This window comes from Rhinolophus ferrumequinum, chromosome 28, assembly GCF_004115265.2.
Source record: "Rhinolophus ferrumequinum isolate MPI-CBG mRhiFer1 chromosome 28, mRhiFer1_v1.p, whole genome shotgun sequence".
Lineage (NCBI taxonomy): Eukaryota > Metazoa > Chordata > Mammalia > Chiroptera > Rhinolophidae > Rhinolophus > Rhinolophus ferrumequinum.
The window spans coordinates 105,804-125,993 of record NC_046311.1 but is presented as its reverse complement, the minus strand read 5'-3'; the positions used below and the strand labels follow the sequence as shown (position 1 = coordinate 125,993).

Here is a 20,190-nt window from a genome sequence, read left to right as displayed (position 1 = left end):
TATTTTTTTCTAGGTGCTATCACGTCCCAGATATATTGCTCATTTAGTGCTTGAAAAGCAACAGAGATTATTAGTTATGAAAGTAGATTTCTGGACGCAGGTATGGGTTTAAATATTAGCTCTAGGACTGTCATTTAAATATGCCAGTAAAACCACAAGAGAACGAGAGGAAACAATCACAAAGAAATTATGAGACCATGCTTAGGAAGAAAGGAGTCAATGGAAACTGTCTCTGTTGGATTTAGTAGACGAAGACTACGTTAGAGTTACCATAAACATGCTCAAATAAGTAAAAGTATGCAAAAATAAAGAAACGTTATGATTCAATGATTAGGGAACCTCACCAGAGAAATACATTAAACAAATTTTAATACCTTTCCAATAGAAGTAAAGGGAATCCTTGAACAAATGGCTGACTCTAGGGGTGGAGATGAGTCTGGAGCATGGGGCAGTGCCAGAAACTAAGGCACCGCTCAAGAAACCAAGTAAGGTATGGCAAAGGGACACAGGTCAAAAGAAAGAGCTTCCAACATCCAAAGCTGGAACAAGTTGAGCAACAAAAGTAGTGACGTAATATTGGTCTATAACCCGAAGTATAAAAAAACATAAATGAGTCCACACTGGCATAAAAAAAGAAGCAAATAAAACAAGAGCAAACAGACAAATGTCCTCTACTGCAAATAGTTTATGTAGGAATTCTTCTCTCAAGGAGGTGGAGAGTAACTCCCCATGCCCTCAGTGGGCTCTATGCTTAGCAGCCCGCTTCTAAGGAGGACAGCATAGGGACATTTTTCAGTAACTCTACAGTGAAGAAAACTGACAAACACTATTTTAGCCAGGTGACCAAGGTGATCAAAATCAGAGGTAAGTCAAGTTGACAGCATGAACCTTTGACACGTCAAGAATGGACATTTACACTGACCCCTGCGGTCTTTCTGTCCAAAACCCATACCCCAATCTAACTACGAGAAAAACACTCAACAACTCCTAAGTGAGGAACAATCTACAAAATACCTGACCGCTGCTCAAAACTGTCATCAAAACCATGGGAAATCTGAGAAACTATCAGAAGTCAGAGGAGCCTGAAGAGAAATAGCAATTAAGTGTCTCAAGATATAATGGTTACATACTTCCCAAATTTGACGAAAAACATTAATGTACAGAGTAGGATAATCATGAAGAGAACCAACCTAGAAAAATCATAGCCACATAGGAGCGTGAAAAGGCCAGGACATTCCTAATAAAAAGTAAAGTGAGGGACAGTAACAGACACCAAAAACGATTATGAAGTTTTGATAATTAAGGCAGAGGATACAAAAAGTAACCACTGGGGGCGGCCGGTTTGCTCCATGGTTCGAGCGCAGTGCTCATAACACCAAGATCGCTGGTTCGATTCCCACATGGGCCAGTGAGCTGCGCCCCCCTCCCCCCACAACTAGACTGAAAACAACGACTTGACATGGAGCTGATGGGCCCTGGAAAAACACCCTGTTCCCCAATATTGCCCCCCCACACACACACAAAATTTTGTTTTAAAAGTAACCACTGGACCAGAAGATAGAGCCCATGTACAGACCCATACATCCATGGAAACTTGATGTAGGTTAGAAAATTTTGTAGATCATTAGGAAAAAATCTGATTTTTCAATAAAGTGTGTTAGAATAATACGGTACCCACATGGGGGGAAAAAATTGGATTTCTATCTCAAGCCATAAAATAAAACAAATTCTCGGTAGATAACTTTACTATTAAAAAAACAAAACAAAAACGAAAAAACGGACATTTTAAAGAATATCTTATGACTCAAGATAGAAAAAGATTTCATAAACAAGATCAGAAAACACAAATCACAAAGTTTGTTAAGATTTACTACACTGCAATCGAGAATTATATTAATCAAGTCATCATAAAAAGAGTGAAAAGGCAAGCCATAACCTCCCAGATCTTTGCAATACATGTATCTGATAAAGAATTTGTTTCTACTACAGATGATTAATAAATACCGATTAAAAAAAAAAGCTCCCAATAGAGAAATGGACAAAAAACTTGAATATGCACTTTCACAAGGCAAATAAACTGAGTAGCTGATAAGTATGCAAAAAGGTGCTCAGCCTAATCAATCTTGGACAAGTAGGAAAGCAAATTAAAACCACAGAGTTATTTTTTCATATCCACAAAATTTGCCACAATTAAAAGGTCAGGAAAAAAAAATCCCACATGTCAGAAAGGTGTACACCCACCACAGGGGACTTAGGCTTGGCCAATTAAATGCTTTCTCCTGGGTCTTTGAATGGCTGACAGTCATTTATCATAATCAGAGTGGCAACATGCTGACCACACTGTTTTCATCCAAAGACCACTGCTGTGACTCTGCTTGACCATTTCCAAGCCTGGTCCTCCAAATCTCCTGCCACCAATGCGCCCAGTATTTTCCTAAAAGTTCCCTTTGCTTAATTAAGCTAGCCAAAATCTAATTCTATTTCTTACAATCACAAAACTCTTCCAATATCAAGTTTCCAACCCAACAGAAATGTTCAGAAGGTTTTCAGTTTAAATATAATTCCTGGAAATCAAAATTTAGTACAACATTTCTATATTGGTGACGATTTCTAACAAATCTCCATGACAGCAAATGGCTTCAAGACTGGCTTTGAATATTCACCTGCCGCCAAATGTTCCTCAGGATGAAAATCAAGGTCAAACACATACCTGGCTCTTTCCCTGGCGGCATCCTCCCGGGCTTTCTCCTTTTCTTGCCTTTGTTGTTCAATTCGGGCTTCCTGCTCCTTCCTCTTCATTAACAGTTCTTCTACACGGGCCTGTCGTTCGGCCTCCAGCGCTCTCTTTCGTTCCTAAGGTCAGAAATGATATTAGAATTGTAGATAAAACGAAAATCAGTCAAGATGACATAGCTTTGACACAAACGTATATATTCCAGCCAAGCAGTTCCCTGCCTTGTCACTAAGTATGCTTCTCAGAATTTAAACAAAAATAAGTATCAATGATATCTGGTTTTCATATGTCATTTACCAGTGTTACACGTAATTATCAGAATGAATGCTGTTTTCAGCAGATAATATGTTATGCCTATTTTGTGAGAACCTCATGAATATTTTACGTTTAATCACTTCTAAAGCGTTGTTTTTAGAAATGGTTTCCAAATTACCAGAATATCATGAAGCAAAGTTAACTGATTTCATATCTGAACTAAGCTCTCATAAAGGAATTAAGTGAAGAAAAGCTTGTGGCAGGGAGAAGAAGGCATTATAATATAGCTGAGTGGGTAACAGGTGGGCACTGGGTCAGAGTCCCTCGTTTTTCTTCCAGACCCCATTATTTACTGGCTGGGCGACTCTGGTCTAGTTAGAGTATATCTGTGCCTTAGTTCTCTGAAAGACAAGTATCAATAGTACTTATTTCTTAGGATATTATGAAGAACAGCTAAGGCAATAAATGGAAAGTATTTACCAAAGGGCCTGCCATAAGTCAATTCTCAAAAATTACTTATCATCACCAACATCATAAAAATGCGGGACATTTCAGCAATACTGTGCCCTTAGTGTGTTTTTGCCCGCTAATAGTACTTCCGATTTTTACCGTCTTACTAGCAGCACTGGTAATTTCTTTCAATCCACTCCCACGGCCCAGGTAGCTCACGCAGCCTCCTCCTGGCCCCCCTTTTTATGATTAATGGAATACATACACTGACATAGGTTCTAAACTGCTACTTCCATAGCCTTGAGCAAGTCATTTCACCTTAAAGAGCCCCATTTGCTGTGAAATCTAAATTACTAACACAGGTAAGTACCCAGCCAAGTGTTTAGCACATAGTAAGCGATGGCAGAAAAAAATAGAGCAGTTTCTGTTTAGAGAACACTAAGGAGAAATGTACCTATTTATAGTAGTTAACGAAGCTCACAAGGGTACCTGCATATCACATCAGGCCCTGTCTATCCCAGGGGAAGAAACCCTTTCACTAGTAAGCCAAAATGGCCCCTACTTCTCTTTACTTGACGGTGGGGGACTGGAAAATAGAGGGACTGCACTGATTTCCAGAGGGCCTATCTGGCAGATTAGGGCTGTAGAAGGCCTGCAATTAGATTCTTTAGTGCCTGATAGACTGATTGCTCATGAACTAGGTAAAGCTACTTCCCATGACTCAGTAAGTATAACATGGTGAAACGTGTTTAGCTAAGTAAGACCTCAAACATTCTTAAGACTAACAACAATTAAATCTAACACAGAAAATTTTCTCCAATGGAGAAAATATAAACAAAGTTTTCTCTTACAGCCAAATTTACTTAAAGTTGAAAAAAACCTGTATTATGTCTGAAAACACAAGTTTCACAATGAAATGCAAAAGGCTTAGGCCTTAAATACAAAGAATTAAACCAGAACTTTTCATTTCATACTTAATAAAACCAAAATCTTTTAACAATTACAAATTGTTCTTATAAATGAAATATATTAATATTATATAAAAATATCTACTTTATATGTATGTGCAATGTAGCCAAGTCATGTGCTTAAAAATAATTTCAACCTGCTGATGGTTTTCATGGATAGAGGACATACTCCAACACTGTACTCAGAGAAATAAATGGACTTCAAAAAGTATACTAATCTTTTCATTTCAGTTTTTAATCAGTGGAAAAGAAAATAGGTAACTGTATCGGAAATGAGCAAATTCAGTACTAAACTGAGCTAGTATTTTCCTTTCTAAAATTTAACTTTCCTAACGATAGGAAACTACTCCACAGAAGTATCTTGCACAGGGCATGAGTTCCATAAATATCTGTCAAAGAAGTGAAACATTACTTTGTAAAATAATATGCACCATTAATCTACCTACCTACAAATAAACAATATAAACCTATGGAAACAGTATTAGAAAGATATCTTCTAACTCTTAAACCTGCTGAACCTTCTTGGAGGCCCTCATAGTTCCCTTCATGGTCAGGGATGTATTGCTGGCAGCTTAAGAAAGGATCTGGAACCGGCCCCCCCCCCCCCCATGTGTAACTTCAACCGATTAGGGCAAGAAGACAGGGCAGATTATCTAAGGAAATCGAGGAGAAAGCTGACCAATGAATAATTAACGTAACAATAATGGCAAATTGAGAAACTGAGGAGGCAGTACTTACCATGTTTCCCCGAAAATAAGACTGGGTCTTGTATTAATTTTTGCTCCAAAAGATGCCTTAGGGCTTATGTTCAGGGGATGTCATCCTGAAAAATCATACTAGGGCTTATTTTCCAGTTATGTCTTATTTTTCGGGGAAACACAGTAGTATTTCACTCACAAGAAAGAGGGATCACAATTGTCTTTAGCAGTTTATGAGAATGTTTCAAGAGCATAAAATTAAAGCAGATGGAGGGCCTCTGAATTCTACATGAAGTTAGAATCTTACTATTATTATATTTACAGAATGCTTGGCATTACTCCGTGCACATCTAGTAATGAGTACACATTTATTAAAAAATTAATCATATGTTTTATATTACTAGTGGATTTTTCTAACATATCAGTGTATCTCAATTAAACTTAAATAGATAGGTTTTAAATTTTTCATAATTCCTTACTAATTTTAGGAAAGAACTGCTTTCCTTTAAGCTTTAGTAAATGTTCCAAATTATGAAATAAGAATCAACGTTTTTAAATGAAAGATAACTATTATATTTCAAATCTGCAAAATGAATGCAGAAAAAAGAGCCAAAGATGTCCATTTAAAATATATGTAATATTACTCATATATTTCCCCCAAAACCCAGCTAAGAAGTCACCTCTTCCAGAGAACTTTCTCTGATATTCCCCTCCGACCAACAGAGCTAATTATTACGTCCTCTGTGATACAGCTGTAGCTTATATATGTTTCAATTAATCTTTGTCATCATGCTGTAGTATTTACAATAAGGGCAAGGAGCACGCGCTATGTATCTCTCAATTATTAATGCCTAATGTTTGCTCAAAAGTAATACATAATTTACAAAACATTATTTTTATAAAATGGTCCCATTGCAGAGAAAGAGACAGCAATGATGCTGAAGGTAAGACTCTAAAATTCAAGTACCCTCCCTTCCTTACCCATATAACAGTATTAGTTAATACTGAAATAACGTGTAAATGATTACAATTAAAATTTTCGCTACTTCTTAAAGAGGAAAAGCTCAAGATCCTCCCACAGAAGCATTCTGTATTTTTCAACATGAGTTAGCTGGGCACTCACATTACAGTAAGACACTGCACCCAAATCAAAGAGAGATCAGGGATGCATGTGGAAATGGCTACTAATGCCCACAAAGAGAAAAAAGTAGTCAATAAACTTTAAAATGTATCGAGTTTTAACTTCCTGAAAGGACCATGTTAACACAGTAACAAAGCTCTGCATGGGCCGCTACCTCCACCTACAGTACTCTCTCACGTCTCCTACACAAAACACTTCCTCATCACCTGCATCTGTCTTGTTTTTCAAAACTTAGTTGTGGTATCACCTCCTCCAAGAAGCTTTTCCTGACTTCCTCATGTTCTGGCCACTCCCAATTTGAGCACGGTGTTTCCCTTTGTACTTCCAGGGCTGCCTTTATGGTCCACTTGTCCTGATGGGTTAAGATTTATTTCCATATCTGTCTCCCCACAGAGAACAAGGATATATCTTTCTCATGTCCTTGAGCCTAGCACAGCATATGGCTTATAGGAGGAACTCTATAAATGATCACTGACTGAGTGAACAAATAAATGTTACTCATAATAGATGAAGTCTGTCTGCATTTATATTTGAATATTGTAATATTTGTTCTCTACATCAAAAATGTCAGGTCCTTAAAGAGTCTCACGGATAATGCTTTCTACTGAGAAAGATCTAAAATTGTTTATCAACATCAGTAGAGCTTAGGTGTTAACCTTTCTTTCCATCCTGAAAATGGCAGCTGAGGGTTTGCTACAGAGTTTAAAAGTATCTGATGGCACTCCTCTATAAATGACAGCTGCTCCTTGTCATAACTGTAAAGGTCCCCCAGTTTGTAAAGGCTATAGTGCTTCAAAACAATTTTTTTCTTAGTCGGGAGACATGGAGTATATTCTTACCCAACCGAATTTGAAAAGAACAGACCCTACCACAGCCAGAACAATTAAGTCCCTCCCCTCGTGGAGACTAGAGATTCAAAGCCTGTAAGTGCAGTCCACTGACCAAAGCACTGATTACCTTAACTGAAGGAGAGCACCCTATGTTTTGGCAATCAGACTTCATGTTTCCACACGGTGCTGTACTAAACCACGTACTGTTGGGAGCAGAGAGTAGGTCTTATCCCTTTCTGGATCTGAGCCTAGGAGATGGCAGGTGATCAATAAATGCCTGCCAAATAAAATTCTACCTGGACAGCTTCATCACGTGCTTGCTTTTCTTCCTGTCTTCGCTGACGTTCTTCCTGTAACTCATTAAGCCTCTGCTCATATTCCTTCAATTTCGATAAAACATCATGGCGTTTATTCTGGGCTTCAAGGGTGTTTATGAAGGCAATTTCATTTACCTTCAATAAAAACAAAGAAAGTCAATTTCAAATCAAGTTAATTCTAGGATATGTCACAAAAATAAACTTAAACAGTCTTTATATTATAACATAAACCACTGGTAAGGCATAAAACAAAAACTGAATGACTTATGGATGTTCTTTCCATATTTACCTCAAAAATGGATAATAACCTACTGTACACAACAAATCCACAGGCCTCAGTAAGAACTGATTTAGAGTGAATAAAAGATCTGTCACTGAAAATAATTTTAAGAAACAAATGAAGATTCTTACAGAGACCATCTTGATAAAGTCCTACTTAGTATCATTGTGATTTGCAACTATACAAAGTACATTAAGATTTAAATAGGTACATACACATTAATGAGTTTGAAAGGACAAATCTTGAATAACAAATCATTGCTTTCAACAGACACTGAATGAGTGACAAGGTACAAGACACTGAAGTATACACTGCATCCTCAACTTCACACATATGGCTTTTTAAGAGCCAAGTTTTAGTACAGAGTACACTTTTTATGAGTAAAGCATAGCTAACAACAAAGCTGGAAAAAGTCAGTTGGGGCTGAATTTCTCATTCTATAAAGCCAAAGGGATACAGTGAAAATGGTAGAGGGAAATAGGGAAGTAAACACAGGGGCTTGCGCTCTTTGACATAAGCAGACTCCAGGAATCCATGCTGAACGAAATAAAACCTATCACTAGACATTTTATAAATCTCATACGAGAAAGTCTGAATACAATTCTAACAAAGATTTCCCAATCTCCATGCCATGTGTCCTCTTTTATAAATACTTTAATAAGTAGATTAATAATATAACCATCTCTCAACAGATACTGAAAGTACAAAGACAAAAGGTATATTCAAGGAAAATTATTCATACGATATCAGGGCTCACATGTTAAGCATACTCCAGATGTAAGAAAAGGAATGGGATCTAATGCTCTAGAAAGAATAAAATAAAAATCAAGAGGGAAGAGTGTGCACATATCGGATAAAAATATCTAATCTCTGATGTTGGTAAAAAGCTACTGAGAATCAGTTATGCAAGATAAGTAAATCTGGAGATGTAATGTACAGCATGGTGATGAGAGTTAACAAGGCTGTAGTATACACTTGAAATTTGCCAAGGAGATAGCTGTTAGAAAAAATCTTCTCAACACACGCACACACGTGCACAAATGGTACGTAGGTAAGGAGATATGTTAATTACCTGGAATGTGGTGATCATCCCACAACGTGTATGTATATCAAAACATCTAGTTGTATATCTTAATATATAGCATTTTTATGTCAACAGCTCAATGAAGCTGTTAATTAAATATAAGGAAAGAAGGAAGGGAGGCAGGGAGGGAGAAATTAACCGGAAAATAAAAAAAGCCAACCTGGAAGAAAACATAACCCAGGAAAACAGCAGAAAATCCCTTGGCAAACTTTGTAATGTACAAGTAGTTAACCATAACATGGATTTAAAGGTACAAAAAGATGATAAAATAGTATAAGTGTCTAATCGCACTGCAGTGCACTTGAAGCTAACATAATATACTGTATGTCAACTGTAACTGAAAAACAAAATTTGTTAAAGTTTGAAATACCTGAAGTATGCTGTTTTTTTAAAATTTTTGTTTTCCATTCTGAATGTATGTGCATGTGTATGTATGTACACATATACATATGTATGAACATATACTCAGCAAAATTGGAAAACTGAGAAAATAAGGAAGGAAAAAAAACACACGTCTAAACAGCTCCCAACCATAGACATCAGTGGTTACCATTTCTTATATAATTTTTCTCTGCATGCATAGATGGTTTAAGCTGTGGAGGGTTGTGATGGAATGGGGATAATCAAAGCTATGACCATTATGTACAGTAGTTTCATGTATGTCTTCATTTAATATTTTTTAAAAAAGAATTGTCTATGTTATTACACAGTATTCGTAAACATATTAGCTACATTATTATTAATTTCTTTGACTATGACACTTTTTCAACTATTTCTCATCAGCATTTGAAGTTCATGATATTATAAATGATTCTGTTTTGTGTATGAAGATTTTTTTCTCCTTATTTTTGTTGTTTTCTTGGAATAGATTCCCAGAAATAGAATTTCTAGGGGTATTGAGAATGAACATTTTTAAGATTCTTGATGAAAAATAAACTGCTTGTACAAACAACAACAACAAAATGTATAATGATAAAATAAAGGAAAATTAGACAACTAAAGAAGCAAAAGACAAAAGTAACACTATGACATAATTAATTAAATTAGCAAAGCACACAACAGAATAAAGAATAAAGATGGTAAAAAATCCAATCACTGATAGAGGAAAAGCTTATGATAATTAACGCAGACTTCATAGACACAATTAACGTAGATACGGAAAGAAATTAAACTGAGGAATTTATAGTTACAGAGCAAAATGTAAATGTTATAAACCTTAACCATGTACACATAATAAAACTATGAAATATTGTTGAGAGGAGATTAGAAAAAATGAAAAGAAAGATGAGTGCTAATTTCCTCATTTCTTTTAGCAGGGTCTCTCTCAAAATTGTCAGAAACTGAAATGAAGTTTAGTAAATATGATAATTCCCAATTCAAAATATTTCTCATGACTTTATAAGAATATTATAGGAAGTGATTCCTCTTGTGATAAAGAAACATTTAGTACAGATTCAATAATTCCCTCAATTTTACTTCCATTTCACTTCTGTCTCTTAAAATGGAACTCAAATAGAGATTAACACTCCTTAAAAAGTACCATGTATAGTATAGCTCTATTTTATAAAGTCATCTATTCATATAATCTGAATATTACTCTGGAGCGATGTCTGGGAGAGCTTTTACTTAATGAAAATGGTAGCTAACTCAGAGGGTGGAGTTTTGAATTTCTTTTGCTGTCCTGCGGAAATTCTTTAAAATTAGAATAATTTTTATAATAATAATATGGCCATTCTTTTAAATATAACAATATTAAAGAAAGTTATAGTGCATTATGTTAAGATAATGCGCTTACAGGAAGACTATAGTCCTTACATGAGTAAGCCTTAGACACAGGTTTTTAAGCTAAGAGGCTATACAATAATTCCGTTCAGAAAGATTAACTTGAAGGCAAGAACATCAACTGCAAATATTTAGGAGATAAAAAGAAACTTGTAGTGCTCGCTTCGGCAGCACATATACTAAAATTGGAACGATACAGAGAAGATTAGCATGGCCCCTGCGCAAGGATGACACGCAAATTCGTGAAGCGTTCCATATTTTTAGAGATAAAGAGCTTTCCAGAAAAAAATAAGCTAAAGGAATTTATTACCACCAAGCCAGCATTGCAAGAAATACTAAAAGGACTTCTGTAAATAGAAGAAAGATCAAAACAACCTAACTACAAATTTAAAAATGGCAATATCTATGTACCTATCAATAATCACTTTAAATGTAAATGGATTAAATGCTCCAATCAAAAGACATAGGGTGGCTGACTGGATAAGACAGCAAGACCCTTGTATATGCTGTATACAAGAGACTCACCTCAGAACAAAAGACACACACAGGCTGAAAGTGAAGGGTTGGAGTAAGATATTTCATGCAAATGGAAACGAGAAAAAAGCTGGAGTTGCAATACTTATTTCTGACAAAATAGACTTTAAAATGAAGAACATACTAAAAGATAAAGATGGGCACTATATAATAATAAAGGGATCGATCCGACAAGAGGACATAACCCTAGTAAACATCTATGCACCCAACATAGGAGCACCTAAATATATAAAACAGGTACTGACTGACATAAAGGCAGAGATCAACAGTAACACTATTATAGTCGGGGACTTCAACACACCTCTGACCACAAGGGACAGGTCTTCCAGACAGAAAATCAATATGGAAACAACAGCCTTAAATGATACATTGGACCACTTGGATTTAATCGATATTTTCAGAACATTTCACCCCAATGCTGCAAAATACACCTTTTTCTCAAGCGCACATGGAACATTTTCCAAGATAGATCATATGTTAGGCCACAAAACAAGTCTTGATAAATTTAAGAAAATTGAAATCATACCAATTGTCTTCTCTGATCACAATGCTATGAAACTAGAAATGAACTACAGGAAAAAAACTGGAAGACACACCAATTCATGGAGGCTGAATAACTTATTACTGAATAACGAATGGGTCAAGCAGGAGATCAAGGAAGAAATCAAAAAATATCTCGAGATAAATGAAAATGAAAACACGACGATCCAAAATCTATGGGATGCCGCGAAAGCAGTCCTAAGAGGGAAATTCATAGCTTTGCAGGCCTACCTAAAGAAACAAGAAACATCACTAATCAACAGTTTATCTTCACATTTAAGGGATTTGGAAAAAGAACAGCAAAATAAGCCCAAAGGGAACACAAGGAAGGAGATAATAAAGATCAGAGCAGAAATAAATGAAATAGAAACCAGAAAAACAATACAAAAGATCAATGAATCCAAGAGTTGGTTCTTAGAGAAGATAAACAAAATCGACAAACCTTTAGCCAGACTCATTAAAAAAAAGAGAGAGAGGACCCAAATTAATAAAATCAGAAATGAAAGAGGAGAAGTGACAACGGACACTGCAGAAATACAAAGAGTTTTAAGAAGTTACTATGAGCAACTATATGCCAACAAATTTGACAATTTGGAAGAAATGGACAATTTTCTAGAGGCGTACAACCTTCCAAGGCTAACTCAAGAAGAAACAGAAAACCTGAATAGACTGATTACCACCACGGAAATTGAATCAGTAATCAACAGTCTCCCAACAAACAAAAGCCCTGGACCAGATGGCTTTACAGGTGAATTTTACAAAGCGTTCAAAAAAGAATTATCACCAATTCTCCTCAAGCTCTTCCAAAAAATCCAGAAGGAGGGAAGACTCCCAAACACTTTTTACGAAGCCACTATCACCCTGATCCCAAAATCAGACAAAGACACCACAAAAAAAGAAAACTACAGGCCGATATCTTTAATGAACATAGATGCAAAAATCCTCAACAAAATATTAGCAAACAGAATTCAGCAATACATTAAAAAGATCATTCACCACGATCAAGTGGGATTCATTCCTGGTATGCAGGGGTGGTTCAACATCCGCAAATCTATTAATGTGATACACCACATTAACAAAATGAAAAATAAAAATCACATGATCATATCAATGGATGCAGAAAAAGCATTTGATAAAATCCAACAGCCATTTATGATAAAAACCCTTAAGAAAGTGGGAATAGAGGGATCTTATCTCAACATAATAAAGGCCATATATGACAAGCCCACAGCTAACATCATACTCAATGGGGAAAAGCTAAAACCATTCCTCCTAAGATCAGGAACAAGGCAAGGATGCCCACTATCTCCGCTTCTATTCAACATAGTTCTGGAAGTTCTTGCCACAGCAATCAGACAAGAAAAAGAAATAAAAGGCATCCAGATTGGTAAGGAGGAAATAAAGTTATCATTGTATGCAGATGATATGATACTATATATAGAGAACCCTAAAGACTCCACCAAGAAGCTATTAGAGCTGATAGATGAATTTAGTAAAGTGGCAGGATACAAAATTAATATTCAGAAATCAGTTGCATTTGTATATACCAATAATAAAACATCAGAAGGAGAAATTAAAAAAACAATCCCATTTACAATCGCTCCAAAGACTATAAAATACCTGGGAATAAATTTAACCAAAGAAGTAAAAGATCTATACTCAGAAAATTGTAAGACACTGAAGAAAGGAATGAAGGAAGATATAAATAGATGGAAACACATATCATGTTCATGGATAGGAAGAATTAATATAGTTAAAATGTCCATACTGCCTAAGGCAATATACATATTCAATGCAATTCCTATCAAACTGCCAACGTCGTTTTTCACAGAAATAGAACATATAATCCTAAAATTTATATGGGACAATAAAAGACCCCGAATAGCAAAGGCAATCTTGAGAAATAAGAACAAAGTGGGAGGTATATCAATACCTGACTTCAAATTATACTACAAGGCTACAGTAATCAAAACAGCATGGTACTGGCATAAAAACAGACACATAGATCAATGGAACAGAATAGAGAGTCCAGAAATAAATCCACGCCTATATGGCCATTTAATCTACGACAATGGAAGCAAGAATGTACGATGGAGTAATGACAGTCTATTCAATAAATGGTGCTGGGAAACCTGGACAGACACATGCAAAAAAATGAAGTTGGACCACCTCCTTACACCATATACAAAAATAAATTCAAAATGGCTTAAAGACTTAAATGTAAGGTCTGAAACCATAAAATACCTAGAAGAAAATATAGGAAGAAACTTCTCAGACATTACCTGGAGTAAGATTTTTACTGATATACACCCTCGCTCGAGGGAACTAAGAGAAAAAATAAACATGTGGGATTATATCAAACTAAAAAGTTTTTTCACAGCAAAGGAAACCATCAATAAAACAAGAAGGGATCCTACTGAATGGGAAAAGATATTTGCCAATGATATATCTGATAAGGGATTAATATCACAAATCTATGGAAAACTTACTCAACCCAACTCCAAAAAAACAAACGATCCAATTAAAAAATGGGCAGAGGACTTGAAGAGACATTTTTCTGAAAAGGACATACAGATGGCAAACAGACATATGAAGAAATGCTCAACCTCACTAACCATCAGAGAAATGCAAATAAAAACCACAATGAGATACCACCTCACCCCAGTCAGAATGGCTATCATCAATAAATCAACAAACAACAAGTGCTGGCGCGGATGTGGAGAAAAGGGAACGCTTGTGCACTGTTGGTGGGATTGCAGACTGGTGCAGCCGCTATGGAAAACAGTATGGAGGTATCTCAAAATTCTGAAAATGGAACTACCTTATGATCCAGTAATTCCACTCCTAGGTATCTATCCGGAGAAATCCAGAACTTCAATTCAAAAATCTTTATGCACTCCTATGTTTATTGCAGCACTATACACAATAGCTAAGACATGGAAACAACCAAAATGCCCATCGGTAGATGACTGGATTAAGAAACTGTGGTACATTTATACAATGGAGTATTATGCAGCCATAAAGAAGAAAGAAATCTTACCATTTGCAACAACATGGATGGATCTAGAGAACATTATGTTAAGTGAAATAAGTCAGACAGAGAAAGATAAGTACCATATGATCTCACTTATTTGCGGATTCTAAAGAAAAGAATAAGTGAATGAACTAATCAGAAACAGTTTGGGAGACAATGAGGAAAAACTGAGGGTTGCTAGATGGGCGGGAGGGGTGGGGGGTGGGGGGGAGGGGGAGGGGATTGGAGGGCAGTCGGTGACCACAGGATGGCCACGGGGTTTGAAAATTAATCTGGGGAACGTAATTTGGTGGTTACCAGAGCGTAAGGGGGTTGGGGGGGGGATGAGGGTGAGGGGGATCAAATGTATGGTGATGGAAGGGGAGCTGACTCTGGGTGGTGAACACACAGTGTGACTTATGGATGATGTGATACAGAATTGCACACCTGAAATCTATGTAATTATACTAACAATTGTCACCCCAATAAATTAAAAATAAATTAAAAAAAAAAAAAAAAGAAACTTGTAGCAGCTGCAATACAAGAGAAAATGCATGAGAAACTACAGAATTTATAACTGAATATATATGTGGTACTTGGGGGAAGAAAGAAAAAGACTAGCTTATCTTTGTGCCTTATACACAAAAACTGGTCCCCCCCAAAAAAAAAAAAACCCAAAATAGTCCATCAAAGTAAATAAGCACAAGTGTTCCAAATCTAGGTTAACAGGAGACTAATGATAAGGTTATCTGAAATATGGAGTCCAGGACGAGCACATGGTTTGGGATAAAGAGGTGGGGAACTGCTGACTCTCAGTGGATACAATCACCAAGCAACAGGTAATTAACGTGGAGGTAGTGGGGCTACAGATTCAGGTCTAGAAGTCACTGCTGAGAGGAGGCTTGCAGCTATGATTCCGACTGTCACTCAAGAAAGGAATCAGTGAAGGGGACTCAGGGTAATTCCATTTAAGCAGCAAAAGAAAAAGGGAAGATAATAAAGGATGGGTTAGAAGAGCAGACGGAAAATCAAGACGTTACCAAATACAGTATTCTAGAAAAAGGGGCCTGACAGTGTTCAGAACGAAGAGACTCAGACAAAGCTTTCAAACACAGTGATGACAGCGTAACAATGGGAAAGGTACATGCAGTGCAGCATGGAGGGCAGGTGGTGGTGTATGGGTTAAAGAAGGCGAGGGTGCTGAGGTGGTAGACACGAGCTCTTTCCAAAGACTCGGGGTGTATACCAAAGGGGACAACAGGTCATTTACACAGGGGTGTAAAGAAGCAGGCAATCTAGAGGAGGAAAGCAAGGGGCAGGCACAAGAAGACAACTGACGAAGCCAAGTTCAAGAGCAGGCAAGAGACCCCACACAGTGCAGGAACAGGGCAACTGCCATAAAGAAGGGAAAGTATGTCTTTCCAGCAAAAAGAAAAACAAGAACAAAAATAAACTTATTATGAGTCGAGATGTTACAAGTACAAATGAATCAAGGTGACCATAAAGAAATTGAAAATGAAAGTTAGTTTTATATTATTAAACAACAGGCCATGATCTAAGATGGAATCAGGTTCTGAATTAATGTTGCCGCAATAATAGTAACTGTCAACTAAATTCTAAATGACTTATTTTAAACCTTCTGAGTACCTAAAAAGGAACTAAGAAATTTTACATGACTATTAATCTACTCTAAGAACACACAAAAAGTATATATGGAAAAAAAATTGTATCTTGATTAAATAACAGGACTGAAATGAATAATATATTTGGTACATGTCTCAAGGAAAGTACAGTCCCAGTGAAACCTAAAGCTATCTTTTAAGACCTAAAAGAAAAAAAATGAAAACTCACTGGATTATTAGTATTTTTGGATTAGTGATAAAACAACAGAAATGCATTAGGGACGTAAGAAAAAATTCAGAAGTTTAACATAAATAGGATGGTTGTTCTGCAATTCCAGTACTTTACAGAGTATCACAGGACACAACATGCACAATCTAATTTAATTTTTCCAGTAATTCTTTGATATTTAGGTAAGACTATTCCTATTGTATAGTTGAACAAAGGTACCAAGAGGTGAAATAATGCCTAAAGTCATTCAGCTACTAAGTGGTTGACTCAGGACTCAAATCCAAGCTTATCTAACTCCAGAGAATTCAAAATTTATTTTTGAAGAAGGAGCCACTGTTTGATATAGGTGACACCAAATTTCCTGATCATCAAAATGACCTGGACGGCTTAAGAAAAAGTTCTCCAGGCCACACTCCTGCATTACTGAAAAGACCCTGCAAAAAAAAAAAAATGAATGAATACATAAAGGCTTAGGAACATGGCTTTTTAACAACTCTGATGACTGTTCCGATCAGGAAAGACTGGGACACAACTGGCATGTGACAAAACCAAAGGCAGAAGGCGGTTTTGTCTCACAAATTAAAATGTCTGGGCATGAAAGTAAGTTGCAATGCTTCACACAAATTTTTAAGATATTTATGTAATCATGCTAAGAACAATTCAATCATAAAACTTTTAAATGAACGCGAGAACAAGAACAAAACTAGATTGCCTACTTTGTTTGTACATGTAACACATTTCAAAATAGGATTTTGAAGAGAAAGCAATAAAAATTAAGAGAACCAACAGGGCAGCAATTGGTGGCAGGGTTTTAAAGCAGTGCTTCCTATCAGCAAAACTTTCAGTACAGACTCATGACTCAGTTAACCCTGATCAAGAATTTGAAAAAGTACAAATAGCAGCTGATATTGTCACATAAAGACACCCAGCTGTTGACCATTCTTCTAGATGAAAGTTATTTAAACTGTATTTTGGGTTAATATGCTTCTAGGAGTCACTTTGTCTTACAGAAATTGTAATAAAAGTAAATATATTAAGCAGTTAGACAAATCAAAATTCACATAAATCAGATGAAAAAGAAACCACCCCACAAAAATGGGAATACTAAACCTATGTAATCACAATGGTAAAGTCAGAGGCTTTGGGACCACAATGACCTGGATTTTAATTCTGACTGTGTGACAACCAACAATCTGCCTTCAGATTGCTACTCTAAAATATAAAGACAATAACACGTAGTTCAGAACTTCTACTTCCAGCCATGATGGAATAACAGGGTCCAGATGCACCCTCCCACCTTAAGCGACTAAAACATTAGAGAAATATATAAAACATGAAATCCCATTAATGTAATACACCTAATATCAACAGATCAAAGGACAAGAAACATTATTATTTCAACAGACACAAAAAGCACATTATTAGTGACCCCAAAAAAAATGTGACCGAAAAATTAGTGACCGAAAAATATTAGAGACCTTAAGTTTAGATAAAGATTTTTAAATAGGACACAAAGCCCACAAAGTATAAAAGAAAAAACAAAGGTCACTACATCGAACTTTATAAATTTTTAAAACTTCAAGAGACACGGTTAAGAAAATGCAAAAGCAATCCACAGACTGAGAGAAAAGGTCTGCAAGCCATAGATCTTATTACCTAACATACAAAGTCTTCTAAGAAATCCTGTTACTTGTGACAACATGGATGAACCTTGAAGGCATTATGCTAAGTGAAATAAGCCAAAGAAAGATAAATACTGCATGCTATCATTTATATTTGGAATTTTTAAATAAAAAAGTCAAACTCATGAAAACAAAGAGTGGAAAAATAGTTGCCAGGGACTGGGGAGTGAGGGTGGGTGACAGGGAGAGGCTGGTGAAGGCTACAGTCAGGTCCAAGATCAGTAAGACAGGAGATCTGATGTATTAATAAAACACAGATGGTAACACTGCGCTGTATAACTGAAATACGCTAAGCAAGTAGAGCTGAAATGTTTTTACACACAGAGAAGGTGAGTGGGTGAGGTGATGGATGTGGTGATGAACTTGACTGGGGGAACACTTCAATATATCACTATTTTATCAATTACATCCCAATAAAGCTGAAAAAACGAACACAGTTATAATGAACCAATCTGACTTTAAAAAATGAACCAGATGTTTGGACAAACATTTCACCCAATAAGAGATGCGGACAGGAAGTACTTGAAAAGATGTTCAAGATGCAAATGAAAACCACAGGGGACACTATCCACTCACACGGAAAGGAATGGCTGAGATTACAATGTGGAACCACCGCAACTGTTGGGGAGAACGTGGCTGACTCACAGGCACTGCTGGTCAAGAGGTGTAACAGTACGACCACTTTGGAAACTGTTTCCTTACAAGTTAAACAGGAACCTGAGAGAAGACTCTGCCAATTCACTCTCCGGTATTTACCCACAAAAATAAAAGCGCACGTGTGCACAGAGACTTGTGCATGAATGTTCTCAGCAACTATATCTGTAACAGCCAAAAATTGCAATGAAAACAAATGTCCACCAGCAGGTGACTCAATTAACAAATTATGGCATTTCTATACAGTGGCATACTTCTCAGCAATGAAAAGGAACTGGTGTGCACAACAGCATGGAGAAATCAAAATAACTATGGTGAGTGAAAGACACCAGAGGAAAGAGTTCACACTGTATGATTCCATTCATGTAAAATTCTAGAAAATGTTAACATCTATAGTGACAAAAAGCAGATCAGCAATAGCATGGTAACAGTTAGAGGAAGGAAGGAATTACAAAGAAGCACGAAGGAACTTTTGAGGGTGATGGAATTGTTTATTATCTTCACTGCACTGATAGTTTCTGAAATATATACATGTCAAAACTCATCAAACTGATGCTTTACATATGTGCTATTTACTGTCTGTCAATTATACCTCAATAAAGCTGTAAAAAAACCTCTCTTACACACACACACACACACACACACACACACACACACACACCAGCACACAGACAATTACTGTTAAGGGTAAGATATTGTACCAGGCAAGTTTTAAAAGAGCCTGTAAAAATGCTCTGCCATTCTGGCAGAGAATAACCACTTCATACACGTCAGCTTCTTGTATAACAACTGGAAAAGTACTGGGGTAACTAATTCAATGTTCAAGGCACCAAAAATATACCTTAGCTTCTTCCTCTTGCGCTTTTTTAACAATTGCTTGTAACTGCACCTCTCGTTTAAATTCAGCATGAAGTAATTTCTCCTCCATCATCCGACGTCGTTGCTCTAGCAATTCTTCCTTCCATTTCCGGACATCTTTTTCCTATATACAGTGAATTATCACACCATCACTTTCAGCACATAGCCGCTTAACAGAAGTGCAACTGATAAACAGCTCAGGAATTATAAATTCTAGACCAGGAAAAGAATTAGTGGAACATGGCTAAGGATAAAGAACAGATTTTAATGACAGACTGCTTGAGTTCAAAATCTACCTTGGTAACTTGCTAGCTACGTAAAATGGGCAACGTTTTAAGCCTATGTCTCAGGGCCCTTATCTAGAACAAGAGAACAGTAATACCTAACTCACTGGACTGTTTTCAAGATTGAGTCAATATACGTACAACTCTCAGAACAGAACACTATACATGACTCAATAGAAACATTGGCTGTTGTTAATATACTATGAGTACACTTAAAATAAAAATAGTATATATT

General features: G+C 36.4%; 1 protein-coding gene and 1 non-coding gene across 2 annotated transcripts in view; one reads left to right on the top strand and one right to left on the bottom strand.

Moving 5' to 3' along the window:
• The window catches only part of SCAPER (S-phase cyclin A associated protein in the ER), a 218,092-nt gene that overhangs the window by 136,474 nt on the left and 61,428 nt on the right, over positions 1 to 20,190 (bottom strand). The window contains exons 15-17 of the mRNA XM_033099943.1: positions 19,655 to 19,795; positions 7,373 to 7,528; positions 2,711 to 2,853 (exon numbers count right to left, since the gene is read on the bottom strand). Coding sequence (XP_032955834.1) covers positions 2,711 to 2,853; positions 7,373 to 7,528; positions 19,655 to 19,795 — 440 coding nt within the window. The remainder of the gene's footprint in view (positions 1 to 2,710; positions 2,854 to 7,372; positions 7,529 to 19,654; positions 19,796 to 20,190) is intronic.
• LOC117019030 (U6 spliceosomal RNA) lies at positions 10,695 to 10,801 on the top strand. The gene has a single exon (XR_004422415.1). It is a non-coding gene; the product is annotated as a U6 spliceosomal RNA (small nuclear RNA).